Source organism: Anomaloglossus baeobatrachus, chromosome 2 (genome assembly GCF_048569485.1).
Source record: "Anomaloglossus baeobatrachus isolate aAnoBae1 chromosome 2, aAnoBae1.hap1, whole genome shotgun sequence".
Lineage (NCBI taxonomy): Eukaryota > Metazoa > Chordata > Amphibia > Anura > Aromobatidae > Anomaloglossus > Anomaloglossus baeobatrachus.
In genome coordinates, this window is record NC_134354.1 from 31,137,598 (window position 1) to 31,155,797 (window position 18,200).

General features: G+C 49.5%; 1 protein-coding gene across 3 annotated transcripts in view; it reads left to right on the top strand.

Annotated features, from left to right (window-relative positions):
- The window catches only part of DSCAM (DS cell adhesion molecule), a 656,562-nt gene that overhangs the window by 265,223 nt on the left and 373,139 nt on the right, over window positions 1–18,200 (top strand). For all 3 annotated transcript variants that reach the window (XM_075334961.1, XM_075334962.1, XM_075334963.1), the window contains exons 4-5: window positions 8,883–9,029; window positions 17,728–18,006. In XM_075334961.1, the coding sequence (XP_075191076.1) occupies window positions 8,883–9,029; window positions 17,728–18,006 (426 nt within the window). The remainder of the gene's footprint in view (window positions 1–8,882; window positions 9,030–17,727; window positions 18,007–18,200) is intronic.

Here is an 18,200-nt window from a genome sequence, read left to right on the forward strand (position 1 = left end):
TGCCCCTTCTCCATAATGAGCTCCCAATGCTGCCCCCCTCTTATTCTGAGTCCTTACACTCCCCCCCCCATCGATATTGTCATTGCTCTATCCCTCAACCCTTGTCCTCTGTCTCTAGCATTGGCCCCTCTCTCCCATTCCCCCAGCAGCAGCCTCTCTCCCCCCGCCTCCAGCAGCAGCCTCTCCCCCAGCATCAGCCTCTCTCCCTCCAGCCTCCCCCAGCATCAGCCTCTCTCCCCCCAGCCTCCCTCAGCATCAGCCTCCTCCAGCATCAGCCTCTCTCCTCCCAGCATGAGCCTCCTCCAGCATCAGCCTCTCTCCTCCCAGCCTCCCCCAGCATGAGCCTCCTCCAGCATCAGCCTCTCTCCTCCCAGCCTCCCCCAGCATGAGCCTCCTCCAGCATCAGCCTCTCTCCTCCCAGCCTCCCCCAGCATCAGCCTCCCTGCTCCCAGCATCAGCCTCCCTCCTCCCAGCCCCCCTCCTCCAAGCCTCCCCCAGCATCAGCCTCCCAGCCTCCCTGAGCATCAGCCTCCCTCCTCCAAGCCTCCCCTTCCCAGCCTCCCCCAGCATCAGCCTCTCTCCCCCAGCCTCCCACAGCATCAGCCTCCCTCCTCCCAGCCTCCCCCAGCATCAGCCTCCCTCCTCCCAGCCTCCCCCAGCATCAGCCTCCCTCCTCCAAGCCTCCCCCAGCATCAGCCTCCCTCCTCCCAGTCTCCCCCAGCATCAGCCTCCCTTCTCCCAGCCTCCCCCAGCATCAGCCTCCCTTTTCCCAGCCTCCCCCAGCATCAGCCTCCCCCAGCATCAGCCTCCCAGCCTCCCCCAGCATCAGCCTCCCGCCTCCCCCAGCATCAGCCTCCCGCCTCCCCCAGCATCAGCCTCTCGCCTCCCACAGCATCAGCCTCTCGCCTCCCAGCCTCCCACAGCATCAGCCTCTCTCCTCCCAGCCTCCCACAGCATCAGCCTCCCTCCTCCCAGCCTCCCGCAGCATCAGCCTCCCTCCTCCCAGCCTCCCCCAGCATCAGCCTCCCTCCTCCCCCAGCATCAGCCTCTCGCCTCCCCCAGCATCAGCCTCTCGCCTCCCCCAGCATCAGCCTCTCTCCTCCCAGCCTCCCACAGCATCAGCCTCTCTCCTCCCAGCCTCCCACAGCATCAGCCTCTCTCCTCCCAGCCTCCCACAGCATCAGCCTCCCTCCTCCCAGCCTCCCCCAGTATCAGCCTCCCTCCTCCCAGCCTCCCCCAGCATCAGCCTCCCTCCTCCCAGCCTCCCCCAGCATCAGCCTCCCTCCTCCCAGCCCCCCCCAGCATCAGCCTCCCTTCTCCCAGCCTCCCCCAGCATCAGCCTCCCTTCTCCCAGCCTCCCCCAGCATCAGCCTCCCTTCTCCCAGCCTCCCCCAGCATCAGCCTCCCTTCTCCCAGCCTCCCCCAGCATCAGCCTCCCTCAGCATCAGCCTCCCTCAGCATCAGCCTCCCTCCTCCAAGCCTCCCCCTCCCAGCCTCCCCAAGCATCAGCCTCCCTCCTCCCAGCCTCCCTCAGCATCAGCCTCCCTCCTCCAAGCCTCACCTTCCCCCTCCCAGCCTCCCCCTCTCTCCTCCCAGCCTCCCCCAGCCTCAGCCTCCCTCCTCCCAGCCTCCCCCAGCATCAGCCTCCCTCCTCCCAGCCTCCCCCAGCATCAGCCTCCCTCAGCATCAGCCTCCCTCAGCATCAGCCTCCCTCCTCCAAGCATCCCTCAGCATCAGCTTCCCTCCTCCAAGCCTCACCCTCCCAGCTTCCCCCAGCATCAGCCTCTCTCCTCCCAGCCTCCCTCCTCCCCCAGCATCAGCCTCCCTCCTCCCAGCCTCCCCCAGCATCAGCCTCCCTCCTCCCAGCCTCCCCCAGCATCAGCCAGCCTCCCCCAGCATCAGCCTCCCTCCTCCCAGCCTCCCCCAGCATCAGCCTCCCTCCTCCCAGCCTCCCCCAGCATCAGCCTCCCTCCTCCCAGCCTCCCCCAGCATCAGCCTCCCTCCTCCCAGCCTCCCCCAGCATCAGCCTCCCTCCTCCCAGCCTCCCCCAGCATCAGCCTCCCTCCTCCCAGCCTCCCCCAGCATCAGCCTCCCTTCTCCCAGCCTCCCCCAGCATCAGCCTCCCTCAGCATCAGCCTCCCTCCTCATCAGCCTCCCTCCTCATCAGCCTCCCTCCTCATCAGCCTCCCTCCTCCAAGCCTCCCCCTCCCCCTCCCAGCCTGCCCAAGCATCAGCCTCCCTCCTCCCAGCCTCCCTCAGCATCAGCCTCCCTCCTCCAAACCTCACCTTCCCCCTCCCAGCCTCCCCCCGCATCAGCCTCTCTCCTCCCAGCCTCCCCCAGCCTCAGCCTCCCTCCTCCCAGCCTCCCCCTCCCTCCTCCCAGCCTCCCCCAGCCTCAGCCTCCCTCCTCCCAGCCTCCCCCAGCATCAGCCTCCCTCCTCCCAGCCTCCCCCAGCATCAGCCTCCCTTCTCCCAGCCTCCCCCAGCATCAGCCTCCCTCAGCCTCAGCCTCCCTCCTCATCAGCCTCCCTCCTCATCAGCCTCCCTCCTCCAAGCCTCCCCCTCTCAGCCTGCCCAAGCATCAGCCTCCCTCCTCCCAGCCTCCCTCAGCATCAGCCTCCCTCCTCCAAGCCTCACCTTCCCCCTCCCAGCCTCCCCCAGCATCAGCCTCTCTCCTCCCAGCCTCCCCCAGCCTCAGCCTCCCTCCTCCCAGCCTCCCCCAGCCTCAGCCTCCCAGCCTCCCCCAGCATCAGCCTCCCTCCTCCCAGCCTCCCCCAGCATCAGCCTCCCTCCTCCCAGCCTCCCCCAGCATCAGCCTTCCTGCTCCCAGCCTCCCCCAGCATCAGCCTCCCTCCTCCCTCAGCATCAGCCTCCCTCCTCCAAGCCTCCCTCAGCATCAGCTTCCCTCCTCCAAGCCTCACCCTCCCAGCTTCCCCCAGCATCAGCCTCTCTCCTCCCAGCCTCCCCCAGCATCAGCCTCCCTCCTCCCTCAGCATCAGCCTCCCTCCTCCAAGCCTCCCTCAGCATCAGCTTCCCTCCTCCAAGCCTCACCCTCCCAGCCTCCCCCAGCATCAGCCTCTCTCCTCCCAGCCTCCCCCAGCATCAGCCTCCCCAAGCCTCAGCCTCCCTCCTCCCCCAGCCTCAGCCTCCCCCCTCCCCCAGCCTCAGCCTCCCTCCTCCCCCAGCCTCAGCCTCCCTCCTCCCCCAGCCTCCCTCCTCCAAGTCTCCCTCAGCATCAGCTTCCCTCCTCCAAGCCTCACCCTCCCCCTCCCAGCCTCCCCCAGCATCAGCCTCCCTCAGCATCAGCCTCCCCCTCCCAGCCTCCCCCAGAATCAGCCTCTCTTCTCCCAGCCTCCCCCCCAGCTTCAGCCTCTCTCTCCCCCCAGCCTCAGCCTCTCTTTCCCCCCAGCCTTAGCCTCTCTCTCCCCCCCAGCCTTAGCCTCTCTCTCCCCCCAGCCTTAGCCTCTCTCTCCCCCCAGCCTCCCCCCAGCCTCAGCCTCTCTCCCCCCAGCCTCAGCCTCCCTCTCTTCCCAGACTCCCCCCAGCCTCAGCCTCTTTCTCTTCCCAGCCTCTCTCTCTTCCCAGCCTCCCCCCAGCCTCAGCCTCTCGCTTCCCAGCCTCCCCCCAGTCTCAGTCTCTCTCTCTTCCCAGCCTCAGCCTCTCTCTCTTCCCAGCCTCCCCTCAGCCTCTCTCTTCCCAGCCTCAGCCTCTCTCTCTCTTCCCAGCCTCCCTCTCTTCCCAGCCTCCCCCCAGCCTCTCTCTCTTCCCAGCCTCCCCCAGCCTCAGCCTCTCTCCCCCCAGCCTCCCCTTGCATGATTACAGTGGACAAAAAGAGGCATCGCAATTTGCAACGATCAGCAACTAACCTGTAAGGAGCCCATACATTCTAGGCTCTGCCTCTGCCTTACCTGCTCCGGTGCCCGCCGCCCTGCTCTGGCTGGCTCCTCTTTTGGCTTGCTCCAGCTGCAGACGCGTCCTCCTCCGCGGCGTGTGTCATCTGCAGGATTGGACGCTGCAGCATGGGGCAGTGAGCTGACTGTCGCGCCCGCGCGCCTCTGACCCCGGAAGTGCAGGCCATGGAACTTCCGGGGTTAGTCAGCTCACTATGCCTGGCGCCCGCCATGTATTTAAATAGACAGCAGAAGTGCGCCTGTCCTCCCTCCCAAACCCCCCCCCCCCCCCCCCCGGAACACAGCCGAGTGTAACGGAGGGAGGGACGGGGGGCGGGGATGTAAAAAAAAAAAAAAAAAAAAAATTATATATATATATTTTTTTTTTTTTTTTTTGCTGCCAGAAAGTGCCGCCCCCCGCAACGTGCCGCCCTAGGCACGGGACCACGGGTGCCTAGTGGCAAATACGGCCCTGATGGTACCAATAAAAATGTCACTTTGTCCTGCAAAGAATGTGGCCCCCCAATTTATTTTTTTCCTCTGTGCGGCCCATACACCCAGCCGAGTTTGAGACCCCTGGAATAAGTGATCCGATTCATATAATAATGGAATAAGTGATCCGTGGCATCAATTAACGGAATAAGTGATCTGTGGCATCAAGTAACGGAGTAAATGGTCCATAGTATCAAGTAACGGAATAAGTGATCAGTGGCATCAATTACATAAACTGAAACAAAAAAAAAGTACTGTATGTAGGACTTTTTATTTTAGTTCTAAAAAACCCCGACACAAATATCCACCCAATCAGAGGGCCCTGCTGCTTCTTCTTTTTATATAATTGATGCAACAGATCATAACATGACATTATGTGTTCACTGTATGGCAGTATTATGTAGTGACTGTCTGCCATTATTATATGTTCACTTCATCCTTTTATTAAAATGTATGTTTGTTGTAAAATGCTAGAATGTGGGACACTGATAGTACTATTATATGTGAGCTGGATGATGGCAGTATTATGTGTTTACTATATGGCATTATATTACTGTTGGAAAATCTAATTATGTTGGAAATACATGATTAATATTTATTCAGAGTTAAAATGTAAGCAGGTACTATTATATTGACGCTGTTTGGCTATACATTGTGATCGCTATGTGGCGGTAGTATTATATTGACGCTGTCTGGCTGTACATTGTGATCGCTATGTGGCGGTACTATTATATTGATGCTTTTTGGCCGTACATTGTGATTGCTATGTAGCATTGTTATACAGTATGTCCACCCATATCCTGTCCACCGCCATTAACTTGAGAACGGCGGCAGCTATAGGCATAGAAGTGGTGTCTAGGTATAGTAAAGTAGCCATGCGCTACACAATGAAACCACCTATAGCGCCACCTGGTGGAAAACAACGGAGTTAGCATTTTTATCTGGAAAACGGAACGAGATAGAGAAAAACGTGAATTAAAAAATTGTAGGGCATCATCAATTCAATACAAATCAACACCTTGCATAGAGAAATGCTATGATATGAAACCCATGACCCCCCCCAAAACATTGAATGCTGGTCACGCATATGGCGCTCATGTAACTTTGATGCTCAGTGGCCCCCGTCAGCTGCAATGCACATCTGCACTCTGCACAGCATACTGTATCTGGCTGCAATGCACATCTGCACTCTGCACAGCATACTGTATCTTGCTGCACGTTGTGCAATATGGTAGGTGACACGTTTGCACAAGCATGTGTGATACGTCGTTGTAGGTCCTGCAATGTTGGTGGAGGGGTCGCATACACCTGCTGTTTGATGTGACCTCACAGAAAGAAGTCCAATGGGGTCAGGTCAGGTGAGCGTGGAGGCCACTCCACACAGCCACCATACCCAATGACTTGTAGGCAGATCTCCATGAGGTGTCGCTTCACGTCCGCAGCCTTGTGAGTTTTACACGTTCTAATCATAGCATTTCTGTATGCAAGGTGTAGACTCGTATTGAATTGATGATGCCCTACAACTTTGTAATTCACTTTTATTCTCCATCTTGTTCCATTTTCGAGATATAAATGCTAACTCCGTTGTTTTCCACCAGGTGGCGCTATAGGTGGTTTCATTGCGTAGCACATGGCTACTTTACTATACCTAGACACCACTTCTATGCCTATAGCTGCCGCCGTTCTCAAGTTAATGGCGGTGGACAGGATATGGGTGGGCACTCAGTGCATGTTCACAGTATGGTACGATGTTGCACTGCCATGTGTTCCCTAAACGATTCTGTAGGCACTGTATTGTAATAGTATTAAAAGGACGGTGATGTTACTTAGGCACAGATTGGCGCTATTATTTCCGTAGTATATGGCTATATTATTCCAGAAAAATGTGTTTTGCCCGATGTGCTTTTTGAGTTTATGTTGTCTATCACCATCACACAATCATCCTGTATATGGCACGGTCAGAGCAGCCGTGGATCTGTGCACACAGTGATACGTTCCCATTGTCCGGGGTAGCGGCGCGCGGTCGTGTGTGCAGCGGATCGTTTCCTATAGCAGGCAGCAGTGAAATTACAATCATTTTGCATGGTGCATGCCCCCTCTTGACCTGTAATTACTGACGTGCCGATGTGCCCCGCAGGGTTCCAGCCACTGAGGGAATTCTCCGAGCGTGCCCAGGATGGCATGAAATAAGCAGGTCACCCCCCCCCCCCACACACACACCCACCGCCACCGCCGCCACCCCAGAAGAGACAATAAACTGTAAGGATCGGCAGTCGCCCAAGTCACCCTATCACAATTCATTATTTAAAGCGGCCATCAGAGTCATTTCTGGGGCTTTCATCCGGAAGACTCATAGTAGCCCAAAGCCATTATTAGTGGCCTATTGGCAAGTAAAATCCATAATCGGCGTCTGTTTTAATTTTAGTTGACTCTGCCTCTGGGGAACAGATTGGTGTGGCGTTAGTATGGGAATTATTACCCTACTTTCCCAGGAGCCTGACTGGCAATCTCTGATCTCAATGATGTGAGTCGGCGCTATATGTCCCCCCATTTACAGCTGTATCTGGTAATAAGCTGGCCCCTACATCTTATGTGGTGAGGGACTGGGTGCGGGGACCCCACTCATCACTTATTTTTGCAAATAGCCTTGGGTTTATGATGTTTTAGCCAATTCTGTCCCATGTATTTGGGACGATTGAGTGCGGGTCTTATAAAAGTGCTGTGATTTGAGGTTCATATGTTAATAAGAGGGTCTAGAAGATGGAACGACCCCATGGAAGCCATTACTGATGGGAAACGGCATTGTGGATTTTGAATGCAGTTCTCATGTATGTGTACTCACTGTATGGCGGTGTTATGTGCTCACTGTATGGCGGTGTTATGTGCTCACTGTATGGCGGTGTTATGCGCTCACTGTATGGCTGTATTCTGTGCTCACTGTATGGCGGTGTTCTGTGCTCACTGTATGGCGGTGTTCTGTGCTCACTGTATGGCGGTGTTCTGTGCTCACTGTATGACATTATGTGCTCCCTATATGGTGGTGTTATGTGCTCACTGGCGGTGTTATGTACTCACTGTGTGGTGGTATGTGCTCACTTTAGGGCGGTATTATATGCTCACTGTATGGCGGTGTTACGTGCTCACTGTATGGCGGTGTTACGTGCTCACTGCATGGCGGTGTTACGTGCTCACTGCATGGCGGTGTTACGTGCTCACTGTATGGCGGTGTTACGTGCTCACTGCATGGCGGTGTTACGTGCTCACTGCATGGCGGTGTTACGTGCTCACTGCATGGCGGTGTTGCGTGCTCACTGCATGGCGGTGTTGGATGCTCACTGTATGGCGCTGTTGCGTGCTCACTGTATGGTGGTGCTACGTTCTCACAGTATGATGGTGTTATGTGCTCATTGTATGGCGGTTTTATGTGTTCACTGTATGGCGGTGTTACATGCTCACAGAATGACGGTGTTACATGCTCACTGTATGGCGGTGTTAGGTGCTTACTGTTCTGATATTACCATTATGTGTGTAATATATGAAAATGTATTTTCACTGTATATTAAATTATGTCGGCACTGTATGGCAGTATTGTGTGTTCATTCTATGGTACTAATATATGCAGTTCATTGCAGTATTAGACATTCACTGTATGGCATTGTTATATGGTTACTGTATAACACTGGACAAGGTCTGATATTATGCATTCACTGGTTGGTATGGTACTATATGTGCGCTGGCTGGCAGGATGAGGTGTCCACTATAAGGCTATGTTCACACAATGCGGTTTTTTTCTGCAACAAAACCTGATATCTTGACAGTACAGAAGTTGCGTTTTCTGTTGCGCTTTTGGTGTGTCAATTTGTCTACAGTACATATTTAAATAAAGTTATTTTCATTCTACAAAAAAGCAGCAAAAAAAGCTGTAAGAATTGAGATGCTGCAGCTTTCAAAAATGCCCTGTGTGAACATGGCCTAAGACATTAATATTTACGGTGCTAATATGTAGACTGCTCATTATATGGCATTGTTATCTATTGTATATACTTTGCTGGTATTCTTATGTGTTCACTGTATGGTAGAGAATTATAAAACTAAAAATTAAATCGCCCTTGGGGGTGTCGGGTGATACAATCATATAACTGATCATTTAGGATGGGAAGGATCGCGCTTGTGGATCCTTTTCTATCATTTCCTACTCTCTGCTTTAGGACCTCAATACCCATTGCGAAATGGAGTAGGGCCGCTACGTAGGGTGGTCCTCCTATCCCCGGGGGCCACATTGCAGCCGAATAGGCTTCCTCTGATGTGTGTGTTGTTAGGCAGCTATGCTGTTGGGGTTTCTGAGACCCCCCACCAATGCGGCATATCTCTAGAATGGGGGTCCTATCTCATTTTATGCATTTTGTACACGGTCAGTGTAAAATCGCCATTGTATACACCTTGTATTTCCTGATTGCCTATTCCACGTGAACTAATCTCCCATGTTTCGCTTCTTTTTAGGATCTAGATTTCTCATTACATCATCGGGAGCCTTGTATATAACAGACGTACAGAATGAAGACGGATTAAATAATTACCGGTGCACCACGCGGCACAAATACACCGGAGAAACCCGCCAGAGTAATAGTGCCAGGCTGACTGTGTTAGGTAAGGTGAATTTCCTAATTATGTGGGAGAAAAAATGATTGTTTTCCTTATATTCTCATGAAGACCACTAGATGGCGATGTGTTATATATGTCAATAGCAGCAGGTATTCAGGGGAACAGATCAGCGCCATCTAGTGGTAGAAAAAGATATTAAAATTTTCTGTACCAAAGAAAACGAGCTCTGCGGCCTTAGGCCTCATTCAGATGTCCATGTCTGGTCACTTGTGAGTACGAGTGGGGTCAGTCTGTCAGGGACGGGAGAAGTTTTGTAATTTTCTTATTTATCCATATCTGACAATCACTGATGAATTACTGATGGTAAACATCAGTATTTCATCAGTGATTGTCAGATATGGATAAATAAGGAAATTACAAAACTTCTCCCGTCCCTGACAGTGTTAATCACATCTGATATCCAATAAGTAACTGTTATGATTCAGTGACTGAGGAGGATCAAAAGGGGCAAAAACTAGGATACCCAGAGGATCACCAGAGTGGTTGGAAACTCAGCTGACTGCAGACCTGTAACTGACAACACAACTAGAAGTAGCCGTGGAACTGTTACGTCACCGCCGGAGTCTGCTCCAGCGACTTATGCTCCGATCGCCTGGTGATGCCGTGTTCCTGCCGTGGGTGGTGCTCGTGATGGGAGAGGAGTCGATGCCGGCGGCACCGGTGGGCGCAGGCTCCGATCATCCACTGGGCTGGGTTATCTTGGGATTTGCAGTACCGCTGGCTGACTGTGGGTGGCATGTGTCTTCCAGCTGAAGTTGCCAGGGTTCAGCTACAGCCAATGGAAAGATACCACACCCTTCTTATTCCCCCTCCTGTCACATGACCACTGTCAGAGATAGTTCTGAGTTCCTGGCTCCTGATCCGCCCTATTCAGTTTTGTGATTCCTGTGTGCTGACTTCTGCGTGTTTTTTGACTACCCTTCTGCCTGCTGTTTTTGTACCTCGCTGCCCGATCCGGATTTGACCTCTGCTCAGTTTTCTGATTACGTCCTTGTCTGCCGATTCTGTCCCTGTTCTGCTATTCCTGGTTTGATCCTGCCTGACTACTACTCTCATCGGACTGCAGCCTTCCACAGGTAGTGATCTCCAGGGCCCTGTATAATTCCAAATCCCTGTATAGGGGTTAAAGGGTTTCAGAGTTCTGGGGGTCCTGCTTTGTGAGTGGCTTCCCTCTAGTCTGTCCATTACATCCCCCCTGAGTCTGTTGATCCAGGCAGGCGTTACAGGAACGTGCCTACGATGACCTGGTCACGTTGACACAACCGGAGAACGAATTATTCCTAAAGAGAGAAAAACACGGAAAGCTAATCTACCTCGGAGCAGTCCCCCAAAAATATAGATAGCCCCCAAACATATAAAGCCGGGGAGACAAGATGAAACACAGTACACAAGTAGAGAACAGATTCAGCAAAGATGAGGCCCAAACTATATAGGAAAGGACAGAAAAGAGCACTGTCTGCAGCCGCACAATGCCCTAAGAAAACCAACACACCTGATATGAAAAAAGATGAGACCACACGGCCTCTCCCCCACTATATCAGTTCTCTGGTGTTACTGGGATCCAAGCAAAACACTAATATAGAGAAAGGACTGAAATTAATACCAAGCATGAGAAAACAAAAATACATTGCAGAATATGGACACAGACATTCCCAGCAGGGAATAATCCAACTCCACCCAGAACTCCACACAAGAAAAATCAGGAGACAAGCCCTAGTACCACAAAAAATAAACAACAAGAAAACGGAAACAAACCAGCAGAGGTACAAAGACAAAACGTATCTGCAAGGAGTTCAGGTGGAAACAGAAGGTAGGGCAGGCTCCAGAATGTCCACAGCACCACAGGAAGCAACATTGATCAGCGGCCCAGAACAAGAGAACACTACTCGGTTATATAGGCCCAGTCTGAGCAACCTGATTTCCAATCATCATCAGCTGTCTGGCTTCTGTTAAGCAGACCAACTCCACTACCAGCACTGGCCACAAGAGAAAGCCCCAAACCGGAACCCAGTCCAAATGTGTTCACAACAGGTAACACTAATTGTCACAGCCCCATAGACTTATAACGGCACTTTCGTGATGCTGGTAAAGATGGACATTTAAACATAGACCATAATGGGTACATGGTCTCTCAGAGAAAATCACAGAAAGCGTACGGGGAAAACACACGTCTGAATGAGGCCTGACGACTCGAGGTGTATTGAAAAATCCAGAAATAACCTTTAAAGAAATAATAATTGAAATACAAGGTGTCCTTTTAAGTTCATTTCAGATTCATCAGTGTAACAACTAATATATATATATGAACAGCAGCGGCAATCGCAAACTAAACTCATAAATATGCGGATTCTGAGAGGATGAGCAAAGCTAAATTATTCATGTTATTTATAGGGAATGCGGCTTGATTTCCTCACTCATAAATCTAAAATGGTTCTGCAAGTAATTGTGCAGGTGGTTAACCCGGATCCCCAGAGCGAGCGTCACCTGGAATAACCCGGCGTTCATCACAATATTCATCAATAGCTCAATGAGTCGCTGCATCCTCCATACTGGGAAGAGCCACAAATGAATTGCATATTATACACTGTCATGTACAATTTGTGGGTCATGTCATATACAAACTGCCATAGCTGTGTAGGCTCCTTTATAGCATATAATAAATTCTATGTCACTGTGTACATACATTACATTACTGATCCTGTACTGATCCTGAGTTACCTCCTGTATTATACTCCCGAGCTGCACTCACTATTCTGCTGGTGCAGTCACTGTGTACATACATTACATTACTGATCCTGTACTGATCCTGAGTTACCTCCTGTATTATACTCCCGAGCTGCACTCACTATTCTGCTGGTGCAGTCACTGTGTACATACATTACATTACTGATCCTGTACTGATCCTGAGTTACCTCCTGTATTATACTCCAGAGCTGCACTCACTATTCTGCTGGTGCAGTCTCTGTGTACATACATTACATTACTGATCCTGTACTGATCCTGAGTTACCTCCTGTATTATACTCCCGAGCTGCACTCACTATTCTGCTGGTGCAGTCACTGTGTACATACATTACATTACTGATCCTGTACTGATCCTGAGTTACCTCCTGTATTATACTCCAGAGCTGCACTCACTATTCTGCTGGTGCAGTCACTGTGTACATACATTACATTACTGATCCTGTACTGATCCTGAGTTACCTCCTGTATTATACTCCAGAGCTGCACTCACTATTCTGCTGGTGCAGTCACTGTGTACATACATTACATTACTGATCCTGTACTGATCCTGAGTTACATCTTGTATTATACTCCAGAGCTGCACTCACTATTCTGCTGGTGCAGTCACTGTGTACATACATTACATTACTGATCCTGTACTGATCCTGAGTTACCTCCTGTATTATACTCCAGAGCTGCACTCACTATTCTGCTGGTGCTGTCACTGTGTACATACATTACATTACTGATCCTGTACTGATCCTGAGTTACCTCCTGTATTATACCCCAGAGCTGCACTCACTATTCTGCTGGTGCAGTCACTGTGGACATACATTACTGATCCTGCATTGATCCTGAGTTACATCCTGTATTATACCCCAGAGCTGTACTCACTATTCTGCTGGTGCAGTCACTGTGTACATACATTACATTACTGACCCTGTACTGATCCTGAGTTACCTCCTGTATTATACCCCAGAGCTGCACTCACTATTCCGCTGGTGCAGTCACTGTGGACATACATTACTGATCCTGCATTGATCCTGAGTTACATCCTGTATTATACCCCAGAGCTGTACTCACTATTCTGCTGGTGCAATCACTGTGTACATACATTACATTACTGATCCTGTACTGATCCTGAGTTACCTCCTGTATTATACTCCAGAGCTGCACTCTAATAATAATAACGTGTCTGACATCTCTGCTAGCTGTTGTTAAATGGGAGTCTCCATAATTTACCTCTGCAACAGGAGACTCGGTCCTGGCACAGGATGGACAAACGGGAGGATACTGAATAGTGCAGCTGTGAATCCAGCTCTGGATGATATAGACATCTATAAGAAAGCAATAGCACGGAGGACATTATACTGCAGTACTGAGCAGTGTAGCTGTGAATCCAGCTCTGGATGATATAGTCACCTATAAGAAAGCAATAGCACGGAGGACATTATACTGCAGTACTGAGCAGTGTAGCTGTGAATCCAGCTCCGGATGATATAGACACCAATAAGAAAGCAATAGCACGGAGGACATTATACTGCAGTACTGAGCAGTGTAGCTGTGAATCCAGCTCCGGATGATATAGACACCTATAAGAAAGCAATAGCACGGAGGACATTATACTGCAGTACTGAGCAGTGTAGCTGTGAATCCAGCTCTGGATGATATAGACACCTATAAGAAAGCAATAGCACAGAGGACATTATATTGCAGTACTGAGCAGTGTAGCTGTGAATCCAGCTCCGGATGATATAGACACCAATAAGAAAGCAATAGCACGGAGGACATTATACTGCAGTACTGAGCAGTGTAGCTGTGAATCCAGCTCTGGATGATATAGACACCTATAAGAAAGCAATAGCACAGAGGACATTATATTGCAGTACTGAGCAGTGTAGCTGTGAATCCAGCTCCGGATGATATAGACACCTATAAGAAAGCAATAGCACGGAGGACATTATACTGCAGTACTGAGCAGTGTAGCTGTGAATCCAGCTCTGGATGATATAGACACCAATAAGAAAGCAATAGCACGGAGGACATTATACTGCAGTACTGAGCAGTGTAGCTGTGAATCCAGCTCCGGATGATATAGACACCTATAAGAAAGCAATAGCACGGAGGACATTATACTGCAGTACTGAGCAGTGCAGCTGTGAATCCAGCTCCGGATGATATAGACACCAATAAGAAAGCAATAGCACGGAGGACATTATACTGCAGTACTGAGCAGTGTAGCTGTGAATCCAGCTCCGGATGATATAGACACCAATAAGAAAGCAATAGCACGGAGGACATTATACTGCAGTACTGAGCAGTGCAGCTGTGAATCCAGCTCCGGATGATATAGACACCTATAAGAAAGCAATAGCACAGAGGACATTATACTGCAGTACTGAGCAGTGTAGCTGTGAATCCAGCTCCGGATGATATAGACACCTATAAGAAAGCAATAGCACGGAGGACATTATACTGCAGTACTGAGCAGTGTAGCTGTGAATCCAGCTCCGGATGATATAGACACCTATAAGAAAGCAATAGCACGGAGGACATTATACTGCAGTACTGAGCAGTGTAGCTGTGAATCCAGCTCTGGTTGAGATAAGCATTTACTAGAAAGCAATAGCACAGAGGACATTATACTGCAGTACTGAGCAGTGTAGCTGTGAATCCAGCTCTGGATGATATAGACACCTATAAGAAAGCAATAGCACGGAGGACATTATACTGCAGTACTGAATAGTGCAGCTGTGAATCCAGCTCTGGATGATATAGACATCTATAAGAAAGCAATAGCATGGAGGACATTATACTGCAGTACTGAGCAGTGAAGCTGTGAATCCAGCTCTGGATGATATAGTCACCTATAAGAAAGCAATAGCACGGAGGACATTATACTGCAGTACTGAGCAGTGTAGCTGTGAATCCAGCTCCGGATGATATAGACACCAATAAGAAAGCAATAGCACGGAGGACATTATACTGCAGTACTGAGCAGTGTAGCTGTGAATCCAGCTCCGGATGATATAGACACCAATAAGAAAGCAATAGCATGGAGGACATTATACTGCAGTACTGAGCAGTGTAGCTGTGAATCCAGCTCTGGATGATATAGTCACCTATAAGAAAGCAATAGCACGGAGGACATTATACTGCAGTACTGAGCAGTGTAGCTGTGAATCCAGCTCCGGATGATATAGACACCAATAAGAAAGCAATAGCACGGAGGACATTATACTGCAGTACTGAGCAGTGTAGCTGTGAATCCAGCTCCGGATGATATAGACACCAATAAGAAAGCAATAGCACGGAGGACATTATACTGCAGTACTGAGCAGTGTAGCTGTGAATCCAGCTCTGGATGATATAGACACCTATAAGAAAGCAATAGCACAGAGGACATTATATTGCAGTACTGAGCAGTGTAGCTGTGAATCCAGCTCCGGATGATATAGACACCTATAAGAAAGCAATAGCACGGAGGACATTATACTGCAGTACTGAGCAGTGTAGCTGTGAATCCAGCTCCGGATGATATAGACACCTATAAGAAAGCAATAGCACGGAGGACATTATACTGCAGTACTGAGCAGTGTAGCTGTGAATCCAGCTCTGGATGATATAGACACCTATAAGAAAGCAATAGCACAGAGGACATTATATTGCAGTACTGAGCAGTGTAGCTGTGAATCCAGCTCTGGATGATATAGACACCAATAAGAAAGCAATAGCACGGAGGACATTATACTGCAGTACTGAGCAGTGTAGCTGTGAATCCAGCTCCGGATGATATAGACACCAATAAGAAAGCAATAGCACAGAGGACATTATATTGCAGTACTGAGCAGTGTAGCTGTGAATCCAGCTCCGGATGATATAGACACCAATAAGAAAGCAATAGCACGGAGGACATTATACTGCAGTACTGAGCAGTGTAGCTGTGAATCCAGCTCCGGATGATATAGACACCTATAAGAAAGCAATAGCACGGAGGACATTATACTGCAGTACTGAGCAGTGTAGCTGTGAATCCAGCTCTGGATGAGATAAGCATTTACTAGAAAGCAATAGCACAGAGGACATTATACTGCAGTACTGAGCAGTGTAGCTGTGAATCCAGCTCTGGATGATATAGACACCTATAAGAAAGCAATAGCACGGAGGACATTATACTGCAGTACTGAATAGTGCAGCTGTGAATCCAGCTCTGGATGATATAGACATCTATAAGAAAGCAATAGCACGGAGGACATTATACTGCAGTACTGAGCAGTGTAGCTGTGAATCCAGCTCTGGATGATATAGTCACCTATAAGAAAGCAATAGCACGGAGGACATTATACTGCAGTACTGAGCAGTGTAGCTGTGAATCCAGCTCCGGATGATATAGACACCAATAAGAAAGCAATAGCACGGAGGACATTATACTGCAGTACTGAGCAGTGTAGCTGTGAATCCAGCTCTGGATGATATAGACACCTATAAGAAAGCAATAGCACAGAGGACATTATACTGCAGTACTGAGCAGTGTAGCTGTGAATCCAGCTCTGGATGATATAGTCACCTATAAGAAAGCAATAGCACGGAGGACATTATACTGCAGTACTGAGCAGTGCAGCTGTGAATCCAGCTCCGGATGATATAGACACCAATAAGAAAGCAATAGCACGGAGGACATTATACTGCAGTACTGAGCAGTGTAGCTGTGAATCCAGCTCCGGATGATATAGACACCAATAAGAAAGCAATAGCACGGAGGACATTATACTGCAGTACTGAGCAGTGTAGCTGTGAATCCAGCTCCGGATGATATAGACACCTATAAGAAAGCAATAGCACGGAGGACATTATACTGCAGTACTGAGCAGTGTAGCTGTGAATCCAGCTCTGGATGATATAGACACCTATAAGAAAGCAATAGCACAGAGGACATTATATTGCAGTACTGAGCAGTGTAGCTGTGAATCCAGCTCTGGATGATATAGACACCAATAAGAAAGCAATAGCACGGAGGACATTATACTGCAGTACTGAGCAGTGTAGCTGTGAATCCAGCTCCGGATGATATAGACACCTATAAGAAAGCAATAGCACGGAGGACATTATACTGCAGTACTGAGCAGTGTAGCTGTGAATCCAGCTCCGGATGATATAGACACCTATAAGAAAGCAATAGCACGGAGGACATTATACTGCAGTACTGAGCAGTGTAGCTGTGAATCCAGCTCTGGATGATATAGACACCTATAAGAAAGCAATAGCACAGAGGACATTATATTGCAGTACTGAGCAGTGTAGCTGTGAATCCAGCTCCGGATGATATAGACACCAATAAGAAAGCAATAGCACGGAGGACATTATACTGCAGTACTGAGCAGTGTAGCTGTGAATCCAGCTCCGGATGATAGACACCTATAAGAAAGCAATAGCACGGAGGACATTATACTGCAGTACTGAGCAGTGTAGCTGTGAATCCAGCTCTGGATGATATAGACACCTATAAGAAAGCAATAGCACGGAGGACATTATACTGCAGTACTGAGCAGTGTAGCTGTGAATCCAGCTCTGGATGATATAGACACCTATAAGAAAGCAATAGCACGGAGGACATTATACTGCAGTACTGAGCAGTGTAGCTGTGAATCCAGCTCTGGATGAGATAAGCATTTACTAGAAAGCAAGAGGAGTGGCCTATGTGTATCACTACTTTTCTTTCACTTTGCTCTTCCTGAGTGATCTTTCAGTCCCTCTTTCATGACTAAGTCAGATTTCAGCTGTTTTTCAGAGTGGATGGTGAGTTCAGAAGGTAAGGAGAGGAAGAAGTGGCTCATAAGTGGTGTAAAAGCAGATATCTTCAAAATTTTATCAACTATGTTAGATTTTTCTTCTGTATTGTTTCCTTTTTCTCCAGATTCCGTATTGGGTCGTTTCATGCTTTATCTTCTTCTTTCTTGCAGATCAAGTGAATTCATCTCCAACGATTATTGATAAGTTTGAGCACCTCACGGTGATGGCGGGTCAGAGGGTGGAGCTTCCATGTAAAGCATCCGGCTACCCCATCCCCAGCACCCGCTGGCTGAAGGATAACGTTCAGCTGGAGATGGACAACAGGTTTCGAAACACCGTGGTTGGTTTTCTGATCGAGAACACCAGGCCATCAGATTCCGGAACGTATGTTTGTGAGGTGTGGAACGCCTATGGCAACGCGGAGGTGATCGGATCGCTCTATGTGAAACGTAAGTCAGGCATTTCTCTAGGAAATTACTCAAGAATCCAGCAGAGGGGGCTGCAGTAATGGGATCCATAGAAAGAGCAAGTGCACTCATTGCTCAGGGTAGTACCAGCACAGCGACCCGTCCATTATCTGCAGTGCCCCACACAACCATAGGCATAGAGACAAGACGCTAACTAAGACAGGGTCTTATATTAT